The following is a 22,906-nucleotide window of genomic DNA, read 5'->3' as shown; positions in this document are numbered from 1 at the left end:
GCTCAATTCATTCTCAGAATAAAGGTTAAGCGTTTACCCGGTATGAATGGGGCTGTTCAGCCCTGTGGCAGCCCACTGTGGCTTCCTTCCTTTCCAATTTTAAGATATTTAATCATGGCAACGACGGTCTCATCGTCAATGACGACCTCGTCTATACCTGCATCGTCTTCAAACTCGTCCAACTCTTCTAAACAGAAGCAGGCACCTCGAAAGAAGAAGGCGGCTCGAGCTTGTATTCACTGCCAAAAGGTTCGTAACTGTTGATTATGCACGGTCCACACTGAATAAAGCCCTTAATTCTAAAGTTGCAACCATGTAGGCTCACCTGACTTGCGACGACTGTAAGCTAAACACTTTAATAGCGGTATATTGCAAAAGTCTCACTTCATATTGCTTAATTTGCATTTTCTGTCCTGTGCAGCTCGCCCTTGTCAACGGTGTATCAAACGTGATCTTGCATCCACCTGCACGGACGGCGCACGTAAAAAGGCAAAGTACTTGCAGGACGTTGAAGGTATATACGAATGGAAAAAATATACAAGTGGACAAGATCGACGGATGAGGAAGGGGCAGTATTTGAATTTTGGAGACTCATGTTACGAATATAGAACTTACAGCTGGTGCAACCAGAACGACCGAACATGACCTTCGATACGGAACGCCGATGAATCTTCCGCAAGCACAAAGTTCAATATCCCCCAACACCAGCATAAGCAGCTCGCTTGTGGACACTCCATCGTTTGGTAAGTTACGCTGCTCGTCGCTCGTAATATTAAGTTGCTCACATTTTTGCAGGCACTCCGGCGAATTTGATGGATACTATGGGGCTGGACAACTATAACTATGGATTCGGATCATCGGCCGCAAATCTAGAATACTCGATTTTGTCGAACATGCTCGGCACAAACACGATGGATCCATTCCTTGGTCAATCGACGAACGCTGTCTCACAACCGAATGTGCAGCCGAACTTACCTAATATGCCTATATGGACACCTCCTCCACAGCAGAATACCACAGGAACGCCGGACTCTTCTGGTAGTCCGATGCGCACGCAGTCGGCCGATATAATGGCTGCATTCAATCCTGGTATTGGTGATCCAGCCTTATTCCCGGCTGATCCACTGCCACAGCAGTTACAGTCACAGCAACGGCAGCAGCAGCAGCAACCACAACAACAACAGCAGCCACAACCGCAGCAGCAACAGCAGCCGATGAATGCGACGCCGGGGATGTCATCACTGCTTTCTTACGGCGAGGGCGCCGTGATAGCCAAGGTGGAGAGTCCGGGCACACCATCGGGCACAAGTATGGTAAAACGGAGGCAGCAGAACGTTACACCTGAGTCTGTGTACGCGAGTGCGAACAAGCCGTTCAGCTACGCAGAAGGCTACCATTACCTGATTAATTACGTGCGCCAAAAGTAAGTCTCCTTTCTTGATTATGCATGAATTGCAATTTTAACTGTATAACTGTCGGTAGGATGGGTAAAGAGGATCTTATGCGCATCAGTCGAGCGCTGGCGCTCTTTCGGCCGAGTGTGTTAGCTTCTATGATGAACCTTACTGAGGATGATCTGATATTCACTGAAAAATGTTTACAACGCATGCTATTGGAGTACGAGAAACTTATCAGCTACTCAGGAACACCAACGGTCGTGTGGCGTCGAACGGGCGAAATCGCTCTCGTGGGCAAAGAATTTTCGTTGCTGACGCAATGGTCCCGAGAAACGCTTCTGGGCAAAAAGACTTACATTTATGAGGTACGAATATCGCGAAAAGGAAAACGAACCCTGTTCTCGGCTTATTTAGTTTGCATCGTAGCTCATGAGCAATAACTCGGCTGTCGAGTACTGGGAAAAATATGCCCTGCATGCCTTTGACAACACAGATTCAGCAGTGTACAGTTCGTGTATACTCTTGAGTCCCACGAAACGTGTTGTACCCTGTACTTTTTGCTTCACTATCAAGCGTGATATATTCGATCTACCTAGCGTTATTGTCGGCAACGTAAGTAGGACGATGATCTATATTTCTCGGAACTGGTTATACAGATAATTTACCATTTATGTCCATAGTTCTTGCCCATCTTGAGTTAGAAAACGAGCATTGCTGATTTTTGTCTCCCTGTTCCCGTCTCTCTCGCCCCTCTCTCTCTCTCTCACACACACACACACACACACACACACACACACTCACCATCCTCTCTTTATCTCTTCATGTCTCTCTCTACCTCTCTCTATTGTCCTTTCTAGATTGAAGAAAAACACAAAATTAATTGTAGCCCATGTATCATCGAGTTTTTCTATTTCTTCCCTCTCTTGCATTTTGTATTCTTCATTTTTCTTTGACTTTCTCTTCCAGCATTAATACACGCGTATTTTATCTTCGCAGTTTGAACAAGCAACGCTATGGTTCATCCATACTCATCATAGTATCCAATGGCGGGTTACGCATTTCCTCCGCGATTTTATCAATTAGTTTCTCGGTGGCTAGTGTGTGCCGGATGTCCAGCGACCTGCGAGCATAATCCAGCGCCGCTTGATATTCATGCAATGCAAGTAAGACCTACAAATACTCATTAGACATGCAGGAAAATGTGTTTTCCTGGTTCTGCGCACGGACCTGTGCCATCAACTCGAGCACAACCGGGTTATACGGATGCAAACGGAGAGCTTCTTGCAGCAACGCTTTTGCTTGTGCATACTGCTGCATGCCTTGATACGCTGTAGCCATGCCAACCCTTTCATTACATTCGTTCAAGCAATGTCTTAGTCGACACATATATAGAATTTAACGGTTTTGGGTCACTTACCATCCCAAATACGATCGTCTGTCTGCGATGATACAGTTTGCAAAGTGTACTTTGGCTCGTATCCAGTTTTCTTTCTCTGTCTCTTCATATCCCAATAAATGGTGACCGTACGACCGTGAAGGGTCAAGCTCCACAGCTTTTTGAAACCATTTCAAGGCTTCGTTTCCTGCGCGTGCATTTTTGCTCCAGTTACCAGCTGCAATGTACGCCTCGTAAAGATGTGAGCGGTTCCCTTTCATCATGTATGCCAGTAAATTGAGCTCTCGTTCTTTCTCCAGATACCAGAGGCACGTCGAATACAAGGGCACGCCTTTGCAGAACCAAGGTGCAACGAGTATTCCCCTCCGGAAAAATACAACGGCCTGAATATATGTTATCAATTTCTTGGCTGTTGCTACTACTAGTTTGCCAACTTACATCTTTGTAGTTGCTGACGTCGTAATATGCCTTTCCTAAAAGATAGAGGACGGAGGGTGTATCGTACTGTTGATCGTCCAGCCTTTGCAATTCAAGCACAGCTTTTTGAGACTGATGGAAGGATTGATAGAAATATCCGGTGGCAAGTGTTTTGATTACATGCAAGATATTGTTCATGGCTTTCAGTATTATTTCCTTTGCAGACTTGTCAGCACCATGCGAGACTGACTCTGTTTGATTGATGTTGAAGTATGCAAGTAGGGATGAATCGCCTTTAGAACTCTACACGAAGATTTGTCAATCATCAATTTTTTTCCTGTTTTAGAAACTGCCATCTTTACCTCGTTCTTCTGGACATTTGTCAAGCTTTGAGTGTTTGACGGTGTTTGTTTCTATATAATAATCAGAAATTGTCTGATACAGTCCATTACCCACAAATACCTTGACTCTTCGTAGTCTTTCTTTGATGTTTTTCTGATCCTGTCGACTAGAACACAACACATTGATCGTCAGCAAATCAGGTATTCTACTAACCTATAAAACATACTTTTCGATCTCATTATCAAAGACTGGGCTGATGGGTCTTGGTGGTTTATCCATGCTAGGTACTTCAACGTCCATTTCCGCATCAAGATTTTCTGTTGATAATTGCACTTGCAATTTTTGCGGTTTATCTTCGGCAGGGCGCTTATGTAACCCATGCTTATTTTTGTAAGACTGCTCCTCGCTGTCTTTGCGGATATCCTCGCTCAACATCGCAATGCGCTCGTCTTTGGCCAATTCAATCTCTCCTCTGCCGTCGGAAAATGAGAACAATGAGCAATGCTTTTGAACTCATATCCTGATGATATCAAATTTTTACCTTGGTACATCCAATACGGATTCTTGGTGCTGTCTGGATACGAGAGCGCGCAAGTGCTGCAGAGTGGCCTCTTGAAAATCGTCGCGTAGAAATGGCATGTGAAGTGTATCGCTTGAAGCGTATGATGATAATTTTGTGGCGGTATGGAGGGTTGTCTTTGAAGGTATCGGGTATCCAGGTAAAAATGGGTCGGGAGAGCGCTCAAGAGATGTGGAGCTCGGCAAGTCTTTGAAAACGTTATCTGCAATATCGACAGCATTCAAGCTGGGAACGTCAGGTGCGATGTCACATATCAAATTGTATGCTGAAAGTTTGAATGCGTTGTCCGTAAGACTTTGGAAGAGATACTTGCTCGAAGCATTGATATTATCGACTTTTGCGGATAATTCACCCATTAGCTTTAGCAATGACGCTCTGCAGGGTACACGCGTGCGTGTTGTTACACTGGCGAGGTCTGAAAAAAGAAAGTGTGAAGCGCATAAGCATGATTTGCAGATCTCGTTTTTTATCCATCCAGTCCAGCTCACCATCTCCCCAAAAGTGCTTATTTGGCATGGTTTTGTCATACAGATTCAGGGCTGTGATTAGCGCCTGCGCACCTTCGTTCCATATGTAACGTCGCCCTTCCACATTCTCTTCCAGTTTGCCCAATTCCAAACAGCTCTTTGCAAACAAGTTTAGGCTCGGTATTGTTCTGGCATTTTTGAGTACTCGATAGCTGGCCGTGTAATCTTGAAGAACGAAAAGGCATTTTGCGTACAGGAATCGGTAGTCCTCATTGTCTTTTTCCAAAGCGTAAAGCCGTTCGGCCAGTACCAAAGCGTTGTCATAATCGAAATCATCGAGATCTCTGTAAACTAGGGCCATTAACACCCACGCCTCGACTGAATTTCCACTCGAAGCGTCGCTCATGGTGGAGAATGGCCAAGATCAATTGTAGTATGTTAGGAACAGGTCGCGCGGCATTTTCGAAAACTGTGAAGACTTTCAATCTCCGGCAGTCTGTGGGTTCCAGTCAATGCAATTCATGCATGTCAGCGCTTACTGTGCACAAAAGTTAAAAGCAAGGAATTCAAATCGATGATTTCAGCTGCCTATCGCCATTTGACGTAACTGGTCACGGCACTTTCGAGCGTTCCTGGATTGATACATGTTTGTGTATGTACATATTAAATAACGAATCCAGCAAAATACTTCTGCCCTGAAGTCAATCCAGTTATCATTTAACAGGCCGAGGCTTTACATTGAATTAATGGCGAGGCAGTAGAGGCAAAAATCAGGTCATGAGACAGGTCAGATAAGAGTTTAAAATCTCAAGTGTCCCTCTCTCAAAAGGAATTAACTAAACATACGTGGACGAACGTTTAACAGCAGATCGATCTGAAACCGCCTTCCGTCTATTCAATGACTCTTCCTGATACTGGCGTCTAGTTAGGATTTGTTGAAAGGGAAGGGTTTTAAGAGTATAGTACTTGATGAATTATAACTAACGGTTCTTCGTAATAGCAGAAGTGTAATTTCATATTATTCGTGAATCGGGGGTCTTGGTGTGTGTAGTATAGTCGCTCGAGGGAAAGGTTTGTTTGGTTTCCTTTTTGATATATCCATATCCTCTTGATCTGATGAGCTGTCCCAGTTTTGCACCGTGATCTGTGGTAGGTGTTCGTTTTCATCATTGTCGTCTTGCCCAACAATTTTGAGCATGACCCTTTTACTACCGGCGTTGTTTTGCTTTCTCTCAGTATCTTCAGGATTTTCCAAAGAAAAGTTTTCGAGGTCACCAATATCATCGTCGGACATATCTGCAATTGCGTGTGTTAAATCTGATGCCAATACGGCTGTGTTTGGTGGTGATTCTCGTGTTTGCTGCCAATCCTCGCAAGGTGACCCCGGAGGAGATATTAAAAAATTGCGTTCGGCTTCGGGTACTTTGAGCAGGAAATTGGTAGGATCTTGATTGATGGGGTTATGCTACGTAACCGCATATGCAGAGTAGATTGCCGTCAATTGGAGGGTTAAAGGTAATGCGTTATGCAACAAACCTGGCCGTAGTATACGCGTAACCTCTTTTGGTTCGAGAAACCTTCCGCCAATGGCTCGTTGCTGACACGAACTTTCTCGGCAACTACTTCGCCGTTAGGTGCTTGCTGCTCCTCCCAATATAGTGTTGACATATCAAGCGACCCTTTTGCTTCCATCGCGTTCGCAGTGACATCATACACGATCATCAATCGGCCGAATCCTTTCATGACCACAAAAGCATAGATGGATCCGAAATCTTGGAAGATATCTTTTATAGACTCTACGGCTGTCTTACTATGAAAGAAAGACTTGGGTATATCCGGTACAAGCAGTGTATTTGTCGCTATAGATTGTCCTTGATCGGTGTCAATCATGCTTTACAGTGAGATGGAAAAAAGACTAGGGCGTTCCAGGGTTTCATGCAACTCAATTTTCAGCATTTGCGCGCTGTGCGGCCTTGAAATACATATTTGCGATGGTCTCACTAGTGGTAGCCTCTTCTACAGTCTTGTCCTCTCTGCTCCGAATATACCTTGGGAAACGAAGCGATAACCCTTGCCCTTCATCAACGAGTCCTATAGCTGCCTTGTGCACAGGACTCAACTGATAATGCGCATAAGCTGATCAATTCACTATGCATTGCATCTTTCACGCTTACCGTAATATCTGCGCCTAATCACCCCAAATTAATATCATAACTTTACAAACTCTGCTCATTTGATTGATGCTTACCTCTAATTTCCCAAACTTCGGTGGCATCAAACCATACTATAGATCGGCTCTCTATCAATAGAAAGTCACTTATTGTCACGATATGAGCAGACTTACCATCCGGTACGTGATCTGTAACATAATCATGTCGAGGATGTTGCAGCACACGATTATTTTCCACGGAATAGAATTCCTTCATTTCCTTGTAGAATTTATCGCTAAATCCTATTTCAACGTCAGTATTTTAACGGATTTATAAGCGTATTGCTTTGTGATATTACCAGACATGCATTTACAGACGCTCTCCAATGTATCATTATCAGGATTATAGCACGCCATTAAGACTGGTGAATACCACCCAGCCTTCCTTCCATTACCATACCAAGCCCCAATTGGCTTTTGATAGTTTCATGTGAGCATATCATCAGTGCATTTTCATTCCGCCGCTTACCACAAGATCCAATGAATCGCCAACACCCTCTATGTAGTCCTTCTTCACTTTTAACCAACTTTCCACACGCTTGTCTAATTCAATTAACTTAGCAAGGAATATTGTCAGCTTTGACCATCGAGCTAATATATACCTGGTTCATATGTTGCTAATAGATCCCTGCTGTTTGTCACCACTGGATCATCTTTGGGGTGATCAAGTACTTTGACCATGAGGCCTTCGCATCCTCGATCGATGCTATTTTGAAAAAAGTTTTGGACTTTCTCCATGTTGTCCTCTATCCCACTTGTTTCGAGCGACGAAACAAAATCAAACTTGTTTGGAACCACAACAAATCGCTCTTTAAGCAGAGACCGTCGCTCGCGGAAAGACAGCCGTAACAAAGATTCTCTATTGAGGTACATAAGATCTATACATACAAAAAAATCACAATGTAAGATTGGAAGTTAACATTATTCAATAAAATGACTTACCGAATGCCAATACACACTTGAATGGTTAAACATTGATTAGTCTCAGAGAAATAATGCAGGATAAATTTGCTAAGATTGACCCTACCACTTGAACTGTAATGTTTTCTATTGTGACATTTTTCCGCCCCCTGTTGCTAAGCGTCTGAAATGGCAAAATCTTGCCTTGCTCATTAACGGCGACAATCTCAGCATCCATGATAAAGGAACTACTGCTATCTAGACGGACTTTGGGAAGCGTTTCCACGATATCTGGATACTTTTCAGTCATATCCTATTCGAAATAACCGTTAGCGTCTCTTGATTCTTTTGATGTTGGAAGCTTGTAGAAAGGATGTTGTTTTACCTCTAAGTGACGGCTGTATATTTTGACGCTGCCGTGTTCATCCACATGTATTTGCGCACGCTAGAATTCCTTTGATTCAGCCTTGTCGGGTTCAATAGTGAAACCAGTAACTTTTACAACTCAATACCTGTCCATCGTATTTGCATTCGCACACAAAATCTCGATTTTTTAGGCGCAGAAACAGGTCAGACAGGTTACGCGTGATTTGACCCAGCATAGGCCGTAAAGGAATACCTATAGAATTTCAGAGTAAGCTGAAAAGATATAGTTTTTGAAGCCTGAAGTATTGCGTGCTCACCAACTGTCAATCCGCAGCGCTCAAAGACTCGACCAACATCGCCGCACTCCAGCAACCATGGCACAATAGCGTCCCAGTTGGGACACTGCGCATAGCATTCCTTCAGTAAGGCTTCCGCCTTTTTGAGCTTTTCCAAGACTTGATCCCGAGAATCAACTGGTCTTCGTACCAGCGCACCATGAGGCATGTTGTCTGGGTAAGTCAGGACGCACGCTCTTGCCAGTGCAACTAGTACCGTTGTCCGCACTGCACCGATCCGCAGATGGGCAACACACGTTCGGATAAGATATCGGATCTGTTCGCCTTTGGCTGCCAAGACCAAACGCTTGACCAGGTTTACTTTGGTTTCGACTGAGCCTTTACCTTTGGCTGCAGCAACCGCATGAAGAGTATCAAAGACATCTTTGACACGTAATGGTTTAGGTTCCACAATCGTGCGCACAGACGTTTTTGCAGCGTAAGCAACATCCCCCCAATCTCCGTGATCATTATATAGATCCTTTAAAGTCTTGCCCGAGACACCCGATACGGCTTTCAAGACTTTTGAAAGGACAAGAGGTCCTATACCTAATTCGATGCCTTTGTAAGATGCTCCAATTGCATTCGAACATAGCCAGATTGCCGGTAGAACGTCGTCACGGGTATAGCATAGCAGAACACGTAGCATATTGCACAACACGTTGATAATGGTAGTCCTCGTTGTTGTGCTCGAGATCATTACAAATGCCTCGGTCAAAAATGAATATGGGGCAACGACTTTGCCATCTACGGTGGGCCAGGATGCAACCGAATAGGCCGAAGTATCAAATATTAAGGGATCTGTAGCCAAATCAGGCTGTTGCATATCTTTAGATTTTGCAAAGAACCCGTTCACAAAAAGTGGTGCTTCTTGCGGTTGCCGCTTTTCCATACTTGGCTCAAGACGCGTAGCAGCAGTGTTATGCGTCTGCTGCTTACTAGGCATATCGGTTGCGTCTGCTTCGGTTGTATCTGCTGCCAATTTTGACTGCTGCTTTGCAGCAACAGCGACGTTAGCGCTCGATAGCGAGACATTGTTGCTTTCATTTGGATTCCCAGCAGATGCTTTTGACATTGATCCAGATCCCAGAAACAAAGGATCGCCGTACGCTTCTTGTTCCAACTGATGCTGCCGTTTCCGCTGTTGCTCGAAAAAGGCTTCAATGCCTTTTGTCTGTGTTTGGGGTTTGTTATTCTGACGTTTTCGCTTATTGTTGCTCTTCATTGGCCTTTATAATTATGCAAAAAGCATAAATTCTGCTGAATCCGCTGCGAAGAGCGGATATCAAAACCCAAAATCTATTCGACAAACAAAAGCAGCAGCGTAGCTGTTTGTGACCTTTTATTTTGTGATGCGAAGGTAGGTGCAAAATGAACATAGATACATATATCGTTTAAGCATCCTTGACCTTCTTGGTACCACGGAGCAAACCGGTTCGTCGGGCAGCAATGAGACCAACCTAGATTCCAAGATTAGCATCGAAAAGCATATCCAACATCTTTCGTCTGTTCCACGGCTTTTTACCTTTTGACCGGCAGGAGCGACACGAGAGACGGTCGAAGCGTGACCAATGTGCTGGTGGTTACCACCACCGTGAGGATGGTCTACGGGGTTCATGGCAACACCACGGGTCTTGGGCCAGTTGTTGCGCTTGGCCTTGGCCTTGTGATAAGCGTTACCAGCCTTCAAGAGAGGCTTGTCGATACGACCACCACCGGCGACGATACCAATGGCAGCACGGGAGGTGGAGGGAATGACCTTCTTGGCACCAGAGGGGAGACGGACACGGGTGCGACCGTCCTCACCGTGACCAATGATGGTGGCATAGTTACCAGAAGCACGAGCGAGAGCACCACGGTCACCAACCTTCTCTTCGACGTTGCAGATAATAGTACCTTCGGGCATGGAAGACAAGGGCAAGACGTTGCCAATGTTCAAAGAGGCCTTCTTACCGCAGTAGATGAACTGGCCGGTGTACATGCCTTCAGTGGCGATGAAGGTCTCGGTGCGAAGCTTGTACCTATGTTGATCAACATTAGTGATTTCTGGCATAATTGCTACCTCGATCGAATCAATGCTCACTTGTAGGGGTCACGGAAGACAACCTAGTTTCAAAACCACTCTTTAGTGCCACATGTCACATGTCAGATCGATCGACAATGTAGGCTTACCTTGGCAAGGGGAGCACCTCGTCCGGGGTCGTGAACGATTTCCTTGACAAGACCGCGAATGTAACCGTGGCGCTCAGCGAAGTCGAAAACACGCAATTGAGCAGCACCCTTGCGTCCAACGGTGTGAGCCTTGAAGACGCTTCCGGCACCTTTTCTCTGGGCACGAATGACACGACCCATCTTTGGCTGCGAAGAAAAGAAACCGTATTAATCCATCCGTCCTTCATTCATCCATCCAACATCCGTCGATCGTCGTATACTGCAGTACATTGAGACGTATGCGACGTTGCTATACCGTACCTATCAGAAAGTGGAGAGGAAGTGCATCTTTGCAGCGTTGAACGCTTTTGGCACCCTCGCACAGAGCACTTTCCAAACTGGGAATGAATTTCGGTGTCCTCAAGCTTATTGTAAATAATTTTGCGTGAATTTACACTTGCACATTGAGGGATACATGAAAAGGCAAGTCATAGTCAGTACATCGGTTCGTTAGCCATGATGATGTATCAAGTCTATGGCCCTTGTAAAATCAGTTGTTGGATGCGCTGTTTGCGCCTACAAGACCAGAGGAGTATCCCTTTGTGAAAGCAAAATAAGAGCTTCATCCGACTTGCAACCATGACTAGGCGTAAGGCGTTCTGAATAAGTTAAATTGATAAGAATTTTACATAGGTATTCCAGGACATTTTTACACTAGAACGAAGACCGATGGATCTATAATCAGCGTACGACGAGTATCAGGACTGAAAAGAGGTATGGAAAACTACTGTCTCCATCTTCCAATGAATCTCAGTGAAGAGGTCTCGAGAAGATGAAACGTATATTGCTGCGCTACGAGATAAAAAGCCAAAACGTGTAATACATAACAAACGCAGGCACGAATATGCCAGGCGACTGTATTTCTCGGTGAATGGTTGACCATTTGGAGACTTTTACTCGTACAATCTGCTGTCTTTGATCAAGATGAGGCTCATAAGGACGTCTTTGATACAGCAAGCAACCACGGGGACAACATGACATATTTTTACGATACATATTATGAGAAGATATCGCTGGGATGTGCACTGCTTCGCTTTCTTTCCAGCCGACGCTGAAGCGAATGCATTCTTTGCTTTCGAGCGTTTTAGAGGCGATGCGCCTTGCTCAGTCCATTTTGAATCATATTGAAAATATCCAAAGGCGCGTAGAGCCTTCTGGACCTTCCACAAGACCGCGGGGATTATCTGTTGCTCATAGAATCATTTCTTTGGAAGGAGACACTGTGCGGTATGCCACAAGCGGACTCAGAAATGGATGTCCGTGTGACACCGTTCGAGCTTTTTGTAAGATTTGTTATGCCTCCCACGCCGAAAACAGCAAATGAAAACACATCGTACTACTGTTTGAATCCCTAGACTTTTTCTGGTATAATTTTCCTGTAAATGTTATTCGCATTCCTGAAGGACAACAGTCGATCAAAGACTGTGCCGAATTCGGCACACATATATCCTCCGAAACTGACCGATGGTAGCCAGCAACCACAGGCAATGATGTGAAATTAATTTGGCAGATAGAAGAGATGCAGGGCTTTATGATGACACCAGCTTTTTATTTCTTCCATGGATTGCGGCGAAGTTATAAGAGTTTGTTACTGTGCCGATTTCAGCACAGGTGGACAAATTAGTATCCATTAATTGACAAGTGATCGGTTATTTCACTGCACATCATCGTCAAAAGTCATTATATATCGAAAAGGTTGTAATTCCATTATATCATCAGATTACAGGAACACAACGGATATATCCGTTGTAAGTGTCTGCATCAATCGAGGCAATTGAACGCACATTCGAGAACTTTTATACAGCAATAGCTTCGCTTTCGTGAAACGCATCAATCAGCAAAGACTATGCGTCAATTGATGTATAGAAGCTTTTTAATGGTAGGTCTGAATTTGCTACAAATAAGGAGTTGATAGTAAGGTTGTATTGAAAAATTTGAAGCTGCGGGGATACTGCGCAGCGACCAGTTATGTTGAGAAGCGAATAAACGCCGTGTGCGTGGAACAAATAATCATATTAGACCTAAAATGATGTATGCTTAGAAAGTTTATCTACCAAATTTGTTTCGGCTGGTACCTCTCTGCAAAACAAGTAACAAAGAAGGGAGAGACTGAGAACATATTTACTTCCAGCTCTTCGTCTGTCAGCTCCAATGTAGGACTGCACAAAGAAAGGCATTGTTTTGATCCTTGCCTCGGCGTATCTGGACAGGTGTGGCAGTGTTATTCAGCCCTTTTTCCAGCCCCGCTCAACGTCCCAGAAATAAAACACTGCCTAAAATAAAAAGCTCGATGCACGTTCCTTGTTTGGCGACTCGCTTCTCCTCTTTCTTTCAACTATGCATCGATCCATTACTCTTCTGCTGCTTACTCTATTGCTGACAGCCGTCACCAGCGCCCTGCCTGTACCGATTGACCGCGTATGGGCGGACGAAGACGGGAATGTTATTGCTTTTACAACGACGGAGAACGCGGAGAACATTAGCAAGGCTGAAAATGTCATTTCCAAGGCACCAAAGCAACTCGTTTTCAATGCTCCAAGTGAACAAGAGAACAATGAAGACCTTGACAATGAACGCCTAGATGTATCATTCCTTGTCCCATTGGAAGAGCGGCCGCGAGCCTTGGAGAAGTTCATTTGGTCCTAGATGATAAATGCATTCTACTTCACCAATTAATACCGTCCTTCATTACTTTGCATCCTCTCCATATACCACCCCTTACTTCGATCCCACTGAACCCCTTCTTTTTATCCTGACTACTCTAGTTTTCTCACACCTGTACATACAATGCATATGCAAATATAATCTTTTACCCAGCAATGGGCTCAGCACGAGGCTAACGTTGGGCATTCTTTTTTCGTTTGTACAACGCGAAAAAGAGGCTCGAGGTATGGTTATTCCTGCTACGCTCCGACAATTCCTTGTTGCAGATGTGCGACAACCTCTACCGTGCTCAGCTCGTATAGCCGACGATGTCAAAACGCTGGCTGCATACGGTCTCCCTATCAAAGCGTTGTATAAACTACAATATATCCACCATTGACAATAACGTCGAAAGTTAAAATGTTATGAAACGTTAATTGATCTATCGTACTGCTTGTTCACCAAGAACTTTCGCAAGTCGTAAACAACATTTGCACCTTCAGCTGCGAGCATGTAATCTCATAAAGCACTGTAAGCCGTTGAACATGACTTGATGCCTGAGATGTAGCTAGCTAGCTTGTAGAAATGCTGTGCGAGAATCTTTTCACTGTAGATAATCCTCGTGGATAGGTTTTATTACAAATAAGCGTTCTTGCCACATATCAACTCTTGGTTATTGCTTTGAATTATTTAGAGCTTCGTCCTGTGCACTTTCGACCTACAGAGAAAGTATCTGTAGTTGAATGCATAATGGCATGAATTTGCAAACTTTGCAGCCGGATTTTGCTCCTTCTCTTTATTACAGCTCGCTCGTAAAACAATGCGGGAGCCGATCGCGATACAGCAGAGTACTAGTCCTAGCAGTGCATCGAACGGATCCTCACTGGCAGACTCGCCTACTTCAAGTTTCTCCTCACATTCTAGTGAAAGCCCTGTTGCTCCCAAAATCACACGTCCGATGATTAGACGGCAATCGCTTATCGATGATTCAGCAAACGATTCCAGCTCTACAGTGTGGACACAGCACAGTAAACATCTTTTTGTTTTGAGCAGTGCTGGAAAGCCAGTGTGGACAAGGCAAGCTTCTGGTTTGGACAGACTCACTGTGTGAATATCTGAAGCTTACAATATGCAACACAGATACGGAGACGAGTCGCGGATATCGCCTTTAATGGGTGTCATTCAAGCAATCATATCGTTTTTCCAGGACAGTGGGGATATGATAAAGTCCATCAAAGCTGGCGAGCATAAGTTTGTGTTTCTGCATAAAGAACCATTGTATTTTTTGGCAGTATCCCAGACTGGCGAGTCAGATGCGTTGGTAAGAAGATCAGTTCGAGGTCAAGGGCTTCTGCTTATATTTGACATTCGCATCAGCTACGAGAGCAATTGCTGTATATCCACAATCAGATCCTTAGCGTACTGACAAGTGTACAACTCACCAAGATATTCCAGCAGAGAGTTAATTTCGACCTACGACGTCTTCTTGGAGGTAACACAGTCTTCTACTGCTGAAACTATCGTATGTTTTGACCGAACATTATCTATAAGGTACCGAAGTGTTTCTGGATAGCTTATCGGGTCTTTTTTGTAAAGACCACAGTTTCATGCTAAGTGCTCTCCAGTGCCTGCGGCTCAATCGGTCAGTAAGGGATCAAGCTGGATCTATCCTTTCCAACGGCCGAGTCAAGGTAAATCTTATGCAATTAAGAGCGATGGTTATTTTACAAACTGCTTAATTGAGGTTATTAGAATCTACTGTACGCGATGATAGTTGCAAAAGGGCGCTTAGTTACACTTTTACGCCCTCGAAAAAATAGCTTACATCCATCAGGCAGGATCGTTTTATATTTCAATGCAGTAGTATAAATTGCTAACCATTTTGCATACATAGATTTGCATTTGCTGTTCAACATGTTGACAGGGTCCACAACGTTCAGGGCTGCAGAGTCTTGGACACCATTGTGTCTACCCAAGTTTAACTCCAAAGGATTTCTACATGCTTATATTTGCTACGTCGAAAAGGACGTGTCTATTGTGATGATAAGCACAGACAAAGATCGATTTTTTGAAATCAGCGAATGGAAAACCTCGATTGTCGAAGTAAGTTAAATCCATGGGTAAAGAACAGGCCCATAGCTCTAAAGCAGTATTACTGGTATAATAGACTATGCAAAAACGGAAAGTGCTGGAACCTATCGTAGCAGCCTCGGAGAAAATCTATACTATTGGTATTTGCCAACGATGTAATAACCTGTATACAACGGTATTTTTAACTCTTCTTTTCTTTGTAGAAAATATTAGAGCACCCTCGCTGCTCCATTTTTTGTATAAGAGCAAAATACATGTGCAGTTTACGTGTCCGGCATATACCGAGCCATATACCAACGAACAGAATCAAAGAAGGTGCGGGTAATAATTAGCGTTCGAGAGTGTTCTCATTCTAAATAGGTACCCGACTAGACTCTTCCATTTGTACCAGCATATGCATGATCGAATGCATGCCCGCACACGTCCGTTGAAGCTGTATTATCATGAAAGCGAACAAGAAATTGGATTAGGATGGGTAAAATCATGTCTATTGGATGGAGATTTCTGCACATGTCTGACGAAGAAGATAATAGATCACGTCTTCCTTTGAGCTCTATGTTATTTTCAAAGCAAACACGCCGAAATCGACCCTTATTTCCAGTTCGAATCAGCTACTACGATGGATCAAAAGGAATGAAGACAATTTGTTTATTCTAGACTCCCCGGTATTTTAGAACTTTTCATCGCCTTCCTCCTTCTCTCGCAGGTTCATGATCTCGAGTTGTCCTTTTCCCTTTGACTCATTCTGCAAGAGCTCGTTGATTTGACGGTATTTACCGGGATCGACTAGAGCGATCTAGTCTCGTGCATCAATATCCTCCGCCTGCTCGTGAAACTATTGTATACATGGTACTTACCAATTCATACTCCCCTGAATCAAAGTCCTCATCTTCCACTGATGTAATTAGAGGCGTCAATTTTTCGCGCATCTTTTTCGTTTCTTTGCCTTGCGGTAATGTTACGCGAATTCGCATTTGTGCTCGTTGGATAGGTAATATCTGCTTCTCTTGTAATTGCTTGATAACTTCCAAAGCCTGAGATTTACTGCTTCTCTTTGGATTCACGCTCAAGTGTAGATCCTGCATGGCCTTCTCAATCATGGTTACTGTGTAGGGTCGCTTTGTCTGTGGGTTGACGCAATTATCGGTGACGATATTCGCAATGTCCTTCCACATTGATTCCAGTTGATTACTCCTCTCCTTTTCTGCAATTTGAAGTTCGCCTTTTTTCAATATCTAATAATCGTTCGATGTCAGTACGGTCATTAGCATAAAGCTCATAATTACTCACTTCTTGGATAACCTTGTCTGTATCATCTGTCTTGAAACATTTCATCAAATCGTCTTTGCTTGCCACTTGACCTTTTGATACGTTTATGAATACACTGTGTACTTGCAGCACTTCGTCCAGATCTGTCTCACTATGTATATTTTGTCAGCGTTTTTCATATGCATAGGTGGCACACTTTTAGACATACACATTATTTCGCCATTCCATAACCTTGTTCTTGTAGCATGCCAGTTCGAACCGCTTTCCGCCTTTTCGTAACCGTACGACGGAAACATTTGTAAGTCTTGAGAGGGTTGCATCAGATTCAGACCGATTAACAATATGTTCATAGTGTCTACGTACTTGATTTGTGAGTTGGGTTGTTGAATCACCATGTTTATCGAGTGTGCTCAAGGAGTTCGCGGCAACTTTCGAAAGTTACGAGTGGCTGTTGAGTTACCGCAGCAGCAGCAGCAGCAAACCCATCCAGCAAAAATTGGTCCAGCAATCAGCTTGCTGTGCTCATATATTTCACTTTTAGTTTGAACGCTGGTAAAGTTAACTGACTCTAGGATATTATAGAAAGATCTCGAAATTCAGGCATCAATTCTTCCTATGAAAGCTGACAGCAGCAACGCAACTTTTAACCCAGAATGTATGCTCAGTTTTCCATGGTTTTCAGTGACACCAATCTTCTGAGCTATCAGGCCGATGGGGGAAAACTATGTATCTGATTACATATCATATACACACGCATTGAGAGTATTCAGTAGCCTCAACAGCAAACGGAAGTTAGATTGAAAAAAAAAAATAAGCCAGAATCTTCTTAACTGAGCTTTGCGACGAGCTCGATAATCGGTATACTGAGAGATTCCAGGACTTATCGTCCTGAATGGGAGGAAGGGGGTTCGTGCGCTGTGGAACTGCACCAAACTTTGCTTCCGGACACGCTGAGCCGAGTCGGCTTTGCAGAGCACTGCTAGCATTCTGGGGGGTGGGATTGCGGGGGAATATGCGTGATCACCATGATGCAACGCGTTTTGCGAATTTGCGGCCAGGGCCATGTGCTCAAAGGAAAAACAAAAAAGGATGCATGACGCTTTTATTTTTTCCTTTGCTTTTCTTCCTTGTTTGCGTCTCACCCATGGCTGACCAAAAGATCGAGAAACCAAAGAACCAATTTGTCGTGGTACGTATCCGAATTCCTCTCTTCTATCCCTTTTTCGTTTACAGCCAGAGACCGATGTAAATAACGGCGTATGTAGGATTTCCTCATGGGTGGTGTCTCTGCCGCCGTGTCCAAGACGGCTGCCGCCCCTATTGAGCGTGTCAAGCTGCTTATCCAGAATCAGGATGAAATGATCAAGCAGGGTAGACTGTCCCATCCCTACAAGGGCATCGTCGAGTGCTTCACTCGTACTATCAAAGACGAAGGAGTCATCTCTCTCTGGCGCGGCAACACTGCCAACGTTATTCGTTACTTCCCTACTCAAGCCTTGAACTTTGCTTTCCGCGACAAGTTCAAGCGCATGTTCAACAAGGACAAGACTAAGGATGGTTACTGGGCCTGGTTTGCTGGTAACTTGGCTTCCGGTAAGCAAGAGTTTAGATAAATAGGAGAAACCGTATATTTTCGTGCTCAACGCGCTGTTTGGTACAGGTGGCGCTGCTGGTGCATCGAGCTTGCTGTTTGTTTACTCGCTTGACTATGCTCGTACACGTCTTGCAAACGATGCCAAGTCTGCTGCCAAAGCTGGTGGCGAGCGTCAATTCAACGGTTTGATTGACGTCTACCGCAAGACCTTGGCCTCTGATGGTATTGCAGGCCTTTACCGTGGTTTCACCATCTCCTGTGTTGGTATCATCGTCTACCGCGGTCTCTACTTTGGTATGTACGACTCGCTCAAGCCTGCTATGCCAGCTTCTTTGCAGCAAAGCTTCATTGCTACTTTCTTGCTCGGATGGGCTGTGACTACTGGTGCCGGTCTCGGTAAGTAGCATGATAACCATGATCACATAGTTTCCACGGTGCTAACCATATTCTTCTTTCTCCTTTGTTTTCCTTAGCTTCATATCCTATTGACACTGTTCGTAGACGTATGATGATGACCTCGGGTGCTGCCGTCAAGTACAAGTCTTCGCTGGCTGCATTCCAAGAGATTATTGCCAAAGAAGGTACCATGTCCCTCTTCAAGGGTGCCGGCGCAAACATTCTACGTGCCATTGCTGGCGCTGGTGTGTTGTCTGGTTACGATAAGCTCCAGGTGTTGCTCTTTGGCAAGAAATACTCGGGCGGCTCTGGTTAAAGACCTTGAGTGGAAAACATATAATATATATCATTGTTTGGATAAAATATAAAGAGATACACACAAAAGAGGCTAGGAAAAGAGATCGAGTCCATGCAGAGTCAAACGCATTTCTTGATGCTATTGATACAGCATATGCGTTTGGGCACGTACGATTGCGCCAGAGCGAGTTTCCAAGAAGATATCTTCCTCTGGAAGCATTCTCCAGACCTTCATTAGCCGGTTGTGAGTCTCTTCTTCATCGAACATTTGGCGTTGCCTCTGTCTAGATAGCTCAAATTCACGTGCTATCTCGGTCGGGTGATGTATTTGCATTGCCTTGATAGGTGCAACTTGCGCAGGGTAAGCTGAATCGTGCAGGTCCTCTATTCCTTCAAGCACATTTTCATCTTCCTCAGGCTTCGTTTGCTTCCATCTCATCTGAGTGGTATCAAACACCATGGATCCCACTACAGTCTCTGTGTATTTGCTTGCTCCGTTTCTTTGCATGTTCGTGATCAAGGCAGGGCCTCGACGGCGGGTAGGTTCTTGCTTCTTGGTAGGCAAGATTGGATTGCTGAAACGCAGGATACTCGGTTCATTGCCTTGCCAGCGGCAGTTTGCAGCGTCGTATCTCATGCCGTTACATTCTACAACAGAAAGATAAAGAGTGGGAAAGAAAATTCAGTACCGATGCTAGTACATAATACAGACGCGTGACAATTGGCAATGTTACCTCTTTGCAGTGGTTGTTCATGTGGTCTTATCAACGTCGGTTTGCGCCGGGTCTATTTACCGCAACTTTCGTGAGCAACAAGGTAGACGGAAGCGAGATCCAGGTAAAGCTGTTACCATGTTATGCCGCCAAGGCCGCTGTGAGTCAACAATGTTGTTGTTGTTGTAACTTGCATTGGTATCTAGACGATGTCATACCAGAATTAATAGCTAAACATAATATATGCCTATGACAAGTACTTGCCACTTGGAGCTGGAGAACGCCAAGGCTGTTTTATCAATGGTCGTCGGAAGCATGTTTCTTTCCATTCTGGCAAGATATCCAACCCATCGAGTTCTGAGCCGTTGCCGTAGATGATACGCGACCGAGGTCGTTCCATGAGCGTTGCACCACTGGCACCTCGACGCACGCCTGAGGCCGTCGCTGGTCGTCTTTTGATGAACATGGGCGGTGGTTGAGCAGAGGTCCAAGGAGAAGTCGACGACGCTGTCAATGGACGAGGCACCTGACGTTGCATGGAGGCGTACGTAGGAGCGCGGAACCGACGTTGCCTTGTCTGTGATAAAGACCATGTTGTCTGTGCAGGATCCTTCTTCGGCGTGACAGGACGGGGTATACATGAAGGCCGTTTTCGCTGAACCAGTTCTTGCGGGGGAATACGAAACACATCGTCGTTGTCGATATTGAGTCCTTTGCAAAAGTCGTCATCATCAAGTTCTTTTTCGATAATAGGTTTCCTTTGTTTCTTGCTGTTCAGAGACAAGGCCGACATATCCTCAGGAAAACCGATATCATCAAAGCTTTCCTTGTCATTTTCTCGTTCATACAACGGCTTCTTTTGTTGCCGTTGCTGTTGCTGTTGCTGCTGTTGTTGTTGTTGCTGCTGCTGCAAAGTGGTTACAGAGCCAGAAATGCCACTATTGCTGCCAGTGAAGTTATCCTCATCGTCGACCTTGTTTTCATCATCCTCGTCGTCGTCAAAGATAGAGTCTGATGCCCTTGTCTGATCCATAAAACGGACTCGGCGTTCATCCAGAGCAACTGGCTTCAAGCCCTTCGAAGGGAAGCGGATATCCTGTGCCCAATCATCAAAATCCTGTACTCGTTTATGCGTACCCAGTCTTGTAACAACACCGCGGCTCGGCTGCTGCATCATATAGTCATCCAGGCCAGGAAACACGAGCTGCTCTCTTTCATCGATCACTAGTTTATCCGAGTGATGGCTTACGAAAGTTGAGTCCGTATCGTCGTCGCCATCATCTTCATTGTCTTCGTACGGATCAGCCAGCCGAGCAAACGCACTCGCAAGGTCTTTATCGGGATCTCTTGCAACAATGCCACGACTCTCAATACATTTTATGGGCATCTGGATTCCTTTCGAAAAATCAATGTCGTTATCCCAGTTGCTGTCGTCTTCGCACACCAGCGCCATGTAAGCGAGTATGTCAGTTATCACGTATGAGGTAGGGCAGAAGAAAGGGTGATGAAAAGAGACAAAAACAAAAGAAAGAAGAAAAACAGCAATCTTTCCGTCATTGTAGGTCTCAGCCAAAATATATACCCTTTTCATACTGGCAACAATGGCCAAATAAAAGGACAATGAACCGCATCATTTTTTTGTTTGACACATAGCAGTCTTGTTTCTTGACCACACATTTTATACACGATGGGACGAAAATGATTCTCTATTTGCGCGCCTTTACTTGCTTTCTGAGGATTCAAGCTGTGCAATGAACTTTTCAAGGTCGAAATCGGGGCTGTCAACGTCGGCTACAAGCACGGAATGGAATGTCAATAGCCGATTCAGGACAAGGTGTCTGCATCTGCAAAACTTACCTACTGGTGCCTGAGCTGCAGCGGTAGCAGCACCCTTCTTCTTGGCGTATTCGAGTCTTGCCTTCTCAATAAGCTGTTCCTTACGCTGGTACTCCAGTTGCTTTCGCTTCTCTTCTTCGTGCTTTTGCAACGATGCGTTGTGAGAGTAGCCGTACACGAGACCGAAGGCAAGTGCTGACCAGCGGCCAACCTGTAATTACAACGTCGTCTTGTAAGTATTGCTCGTTCGACAGTCCACGATTATCCCGAATGCCTACATTAACAAACGCGCGGTTGACCATGGCGGTTCTGTTTATTTACGAAAACAAGGGGGGCGGCCACGAAAAATCCTGCCCCTCCCCATCCTGCCCCTCTGCCAGCGAGTCACGAAAGAATAAATTTTATCGAGAATCCTGCCCTCCTTTACCATCCTACCCATCTGCAGTGCTCTGGCAATCCAAAATCCAGTACCCTTTTCAAAACGAAATTTCCAACGGCGACTACGGCCAAGTTGCCAAAGCAAAAGTTTAATCATGCTGTGAACGCGCAAGTAAGCCACGGCACCCGACACTCAAAAATGAAACATGAAAAGAGACGATATAAAAACAAATTCCTGTGGCCGTTTTGCCTGCGAAAACCGTGCCTGTGGATTTATTTCTTCGATGAACATGAAGCGATCAGATGTATGTAGGATTGGTTCCAGAGGCTACAACCAGTCTTGGATCCCAACCAATACCAATTTTGCCAACTATCTCCATTTTGGTTCCTCGTCGCTCCTTACACCACATATCCTCATTCTACTCGTACCTTTAATACACTACTCCAGCTACCGTTTCATCAGTCGTGACTGAGTCTTCCGTGGTCTCGTCATCGGCCCTCTTGAAATCTGCCTTGTCCAGTACATTTGATGACATCCTTTGGGCAACTTTCGAAATATCGAAAGACCCCAGGATCCAGAATTCATGCTTCGCAGAAGCTCAGGAATTTTCTCTGGGACCGATAAAAACAGATTCAAGAAAGAAAATCAGTCAAGATGCTGTAGTTCAGCCTGTTGAGATGTGTGTAGATCGGTCAGCAGCGTTGGTAGTTGGGTTGAGAGCAGGAATAGCTTCAATAGCTGCTAACTGTGCCTAGCAATGCTGTAATAACAGCAAGGCATGAAGAGCCATGGCGAAGTTCCATTGACTACAAAGCATACAGGCTTCGCAGGAGCATGGAGTAGACGTAAACTGGCTGTCCCAGCAGTTATATGAAACTCGTCGGATGCTTGAAGATTCCAACCAAACGCAATTGTTTTTGCAGCAGCAGGAGGTATATGAACAGCTGCAATTTACCAAGAAAACTTGTCCTGGCAACGAGCTGATAGAGGACTTGATTTATAGCAATGGTCAGAGAGGAAGCTGAGGCTGGTGAGGCAGAGAACAGAGACGATTGAGACAGCTGAGAC

At 44.8% G+C, this 22,906-nt stretch overlaps 11 protein-coding genes across 11 annotated transcripts; 4 read left to right on the top strand and 7 right to left on the bottom strand.

The window, feature by feature from the left end:
* Nucleotides 1-114: 114 nt before the first annotated feature.
* On the top strand, nucleotides 115-2,098 carry VTP01DRAFT_7365 (uncharacterized protein; the record flags this gene model as incomplete). Its single annotated transcript, XM_069386369.1, has 8 exons — nucleotides 115-249; nucleotides 320-341; nucleotides 422-514; nucleotides 609-743; nucleotides 796-1,423; nucleotides 1,483-1,762; nucleotides 1,824-2,009; nucleotides 2,078-2,098. The coding sequence occupies 8 exons, from the start codon at nucleotides 115-117 to the stop codon at nucleotides 2,096-2,098; spliced, it is 1,500 nt and encodes a 499-aa protein (XP_069241831.1).
* Nucleotides 2,099-2,408: 310 nt separating this feature from the next.
* Nucleotides 2,409-5,005, bottom strand: VTP01DRAFT_7364 (uncharacterized protein; the record flags this gene model as incomplete). Its single annotated transcript, XM_069386368.1, has 9 exons — nucleotides 2,409-2,567; nucleotides 2,625-2,742; nucleotides 2,815-3,176; nucleotides 3,232-3,513; nucleotides 3,573-3,623; nucleotides 3,673-3,718; nucleotides 3,779-4,024; nucleotides 4,094-4,547; nucleotides 4,621-5,005. 9 exons carry the CDS (start codon nucleotides 5,003-5,005, stop codon nucleotides 2,409-2,411), a joined length of 2,103 nt encoding a protein of 700 aa, XP_069241830.1.
* A 612-nt stretch (nucleotides 5,006-5,617) lies between these two features.
* VTP01DRAFT_7363 (uncharacterized protein) lies at nucleotides 5,618-6,489 on the bottom strand (the record flags this gene model as incomplete). Its single annotated transcript, XM_069386367.1, has 2 exons — nucleotides 5,618-6,064; nucleotides 6,136-6,489. 2 exons carry the CDS (start codon nucleotides 6,487-6,489, stop codon nucleotides 5,618-5,620), a joined length of 801 nt encoding a protein of 266 aa, XP_069241829.1.
* Nucleotides 6,490-6,541: 52 nt separating this feature from the next.
* On the bottom strand, nucleotides 6,542-9,634 carry VTP01DRAFT_7362 (uncharacterized protein; the record flags this gene model as incomplete). Its single annotated transcript, XM_069386366.1, has 12 exons — nucleotides 6,542-6,718; nucleotides 6,774-6,787; nucleotides 6,848-6,883; nucleotides 6,944-7,051; nucleotides 7,108-7,222; nucleotides 7,278-7,351; nucleotides 7,411-7,686; nucleotides 7,751-7,766; nucleotides 7,836-8,021; nucleotides 8,094-8,153; nucleotides 8,221-8,327; nucleotides 8,392-9,634. The coding sequence occupies 12 exons, from the start codon at nucleotides 9,632-9,634 to the stop codon at nucleotides 6,542-6,544; spliced, it is 2,412 nt and encodes an 803-aa protein (XP_069241828.1).
* Nucleotides 9,635-9,803: 169 nt separating this feature from the next.
* On the bottom strand, nucleotides 9,804-10,761 carry VTP01DRAFT_7361 (60S ribosomal protein uL2; the record flags this gene model as incomplete). Its single annotated transcript, XM_069386365.1, has 4 exons — nucleotides 9,804-9,869; nucleotides 9,935-10,430; nucleotides 10,493-10,515; nucleotides 10,582-10,761. 4 exons carry the CDS (start codon nucleotides 10,759-10,761, stop codon nucleotides 9,804-9,806), a joined length of 765 nt encoding a protein of 254 aa, XP_069241827.1.
* A 2,196-nt stretch (nucleotides 10,762-12,957) lies between these two features.
* On the top strand, nucleotides 12,958-13,266 carry VTP01DRAFT_7360 (uncharacterized protein; the record flags this gene model as incomplete). Its single annotated transcript, XM_069386364.1, has 1 exon — nucleotides 12,958-13,266. One exon carries the CDS (start codon nucleotides 12,958-12,960, stop codon nucleotides 13,264-13,266), a length of 309 nt encoding a protein of 102 aa, XP_069241826.1.
* An 817-nt stretch (nucleotides 13,267-14,083) lies between these two features.
* VTP01DRAFT_7359 (uncharacterized protein) lies at nucleotides 14,084-15,991 on the top strand (the record flags this gene model as incomplete). The annotated part of the gene is made up of 11 exons (XM_069386362.1): nucleotides 14,084-14,340; nucleotides 14,404-14,584; nucleotides 14,641-14,755; nucleotides 14,815-14,954; nucleotides 15,016-15,097; nucleotides 15,158-15,366; nucleotides 15,431-15,494; nucleotides 15,558-15,669; nucleotides 15,727-15,829; nucleotides 15,888-15,911; nucleotides 15,956-15,991. 11 exons carry the CDS (start codon nucleotides 14,084-14,086, stop codon nucleotides 15,989-15,991), a joined length of 1,323 nt encoding a protein of 440 aa, XP_069241825.1.
* Nucleotides 15,992-16,024: 33 nt separating this feature from the next.
* Nucleotides 16,025-17,018, bottom strand: VTP01DRAFT_7358 (uncharacterized protein; the record flags this gene model as incomplete). Its single annotated transcript, XM_069386361.1, has 5 exons — nucleotides 16,025-16,150; nucleotides 16,212-16,589; nucleotides 16,645-16,774; nucleotides 16,832-16,927; nucleotides 16,987-17,018. The coding sequence occupies 5 exons, from the start codon at nucleotides 17,016-17,018 to the stop codon at nucleotides 16,025-16,027; spliced, it is 762 nt and encodes a 253-aa protein (XP_069241824.1).
* Nucleotides 17,019-17,767: 749 nt separating this feature from the next.
* VTP01DRAFT_7357 (uncharacterized protein) lies at nucleotides 17,768-18,929 on the top strand (the record flags this gene model as incomplete). Its single annotated transcript, XM_069386360.1, has 4 exons — nucleotides 17,768-17,812; nucleotides 17,889-18,216; nucleotides 18,284-18,613; nucleotides 18,691-18,929. The coding sequence occupies 4 exons, from the start codon at nucleotides 17,768-17,770 to the stop codon at nucleotides 18,927-18,929; spliced, it is 942 nt and encodes a 313-aa protein (XP_069241823.1).
* A 120-nt stretch (nucleotides 18,930-19,049) lies between these two features.
* Nucleotides 19,050-21,076, bottom strand: VTP01DRAFT_7356 (uncharacterized protein; the record flags this gene model as incomplete). The annotated part of the gene is made up of 4 exons (XM_069386359.1): nucleotides 19,050-19,558; nucleotides 19,645-19,696; nucleotides 19,761-19,825; nucleotides 19,888-21,076. The coding sequence occupies 4 exons, from the start codon at nucleotides 21,074-21,076 to the stop codon at nucleotides 19,050-19,052; spliced, it is 1,815 nt and encodes a 604-aa protein (XP_069241822.1).
* Nucleotides 21,077-21,343: 267 nt separating this feature from the next.
* Nucleotides 21,344-21,994, bottom strand: VTP01DRAFT_7355 (uncharacterized protein; the record flags this gene model as incomplete). Its single annotated transcript, XM_069386358.1, has 3 exons — nucleotides 21,344-21,414; nucleotides 21,481-21,670; nucleotides 21,887-21,994. The coding sequence occupies 3 exons, from the start codon at nucleotides 21,992-21,994 to the stop codon at nucleotides 21,344-21,346; spliced, it is 369 nt and encodes a 122-aa protein (XP_069241821.1).
* Between the last annotated feature and the right edge of the window lie 912 nt (nucleotides 21,995-22,906).

The sequence above is a fragment of the Rhizomucor pusillus genome (genome assembly GCF_041956525.1).
Source record: "Rhizomucor pusillus strain CBS 183.67 unplaced genomic scaffold VTP01scaffold_4, whole genome shotgun sequence".
NCBI lineage: Eukaryota > Fungi > Mucoromycota > Mucoromycetes > Mucorales > Lichtheimiaceae > Rhizomucor > Rhizomucor pusillus.
This window is presented reverse-complemented; position numbering and strand designations above follow the sequence as displayed.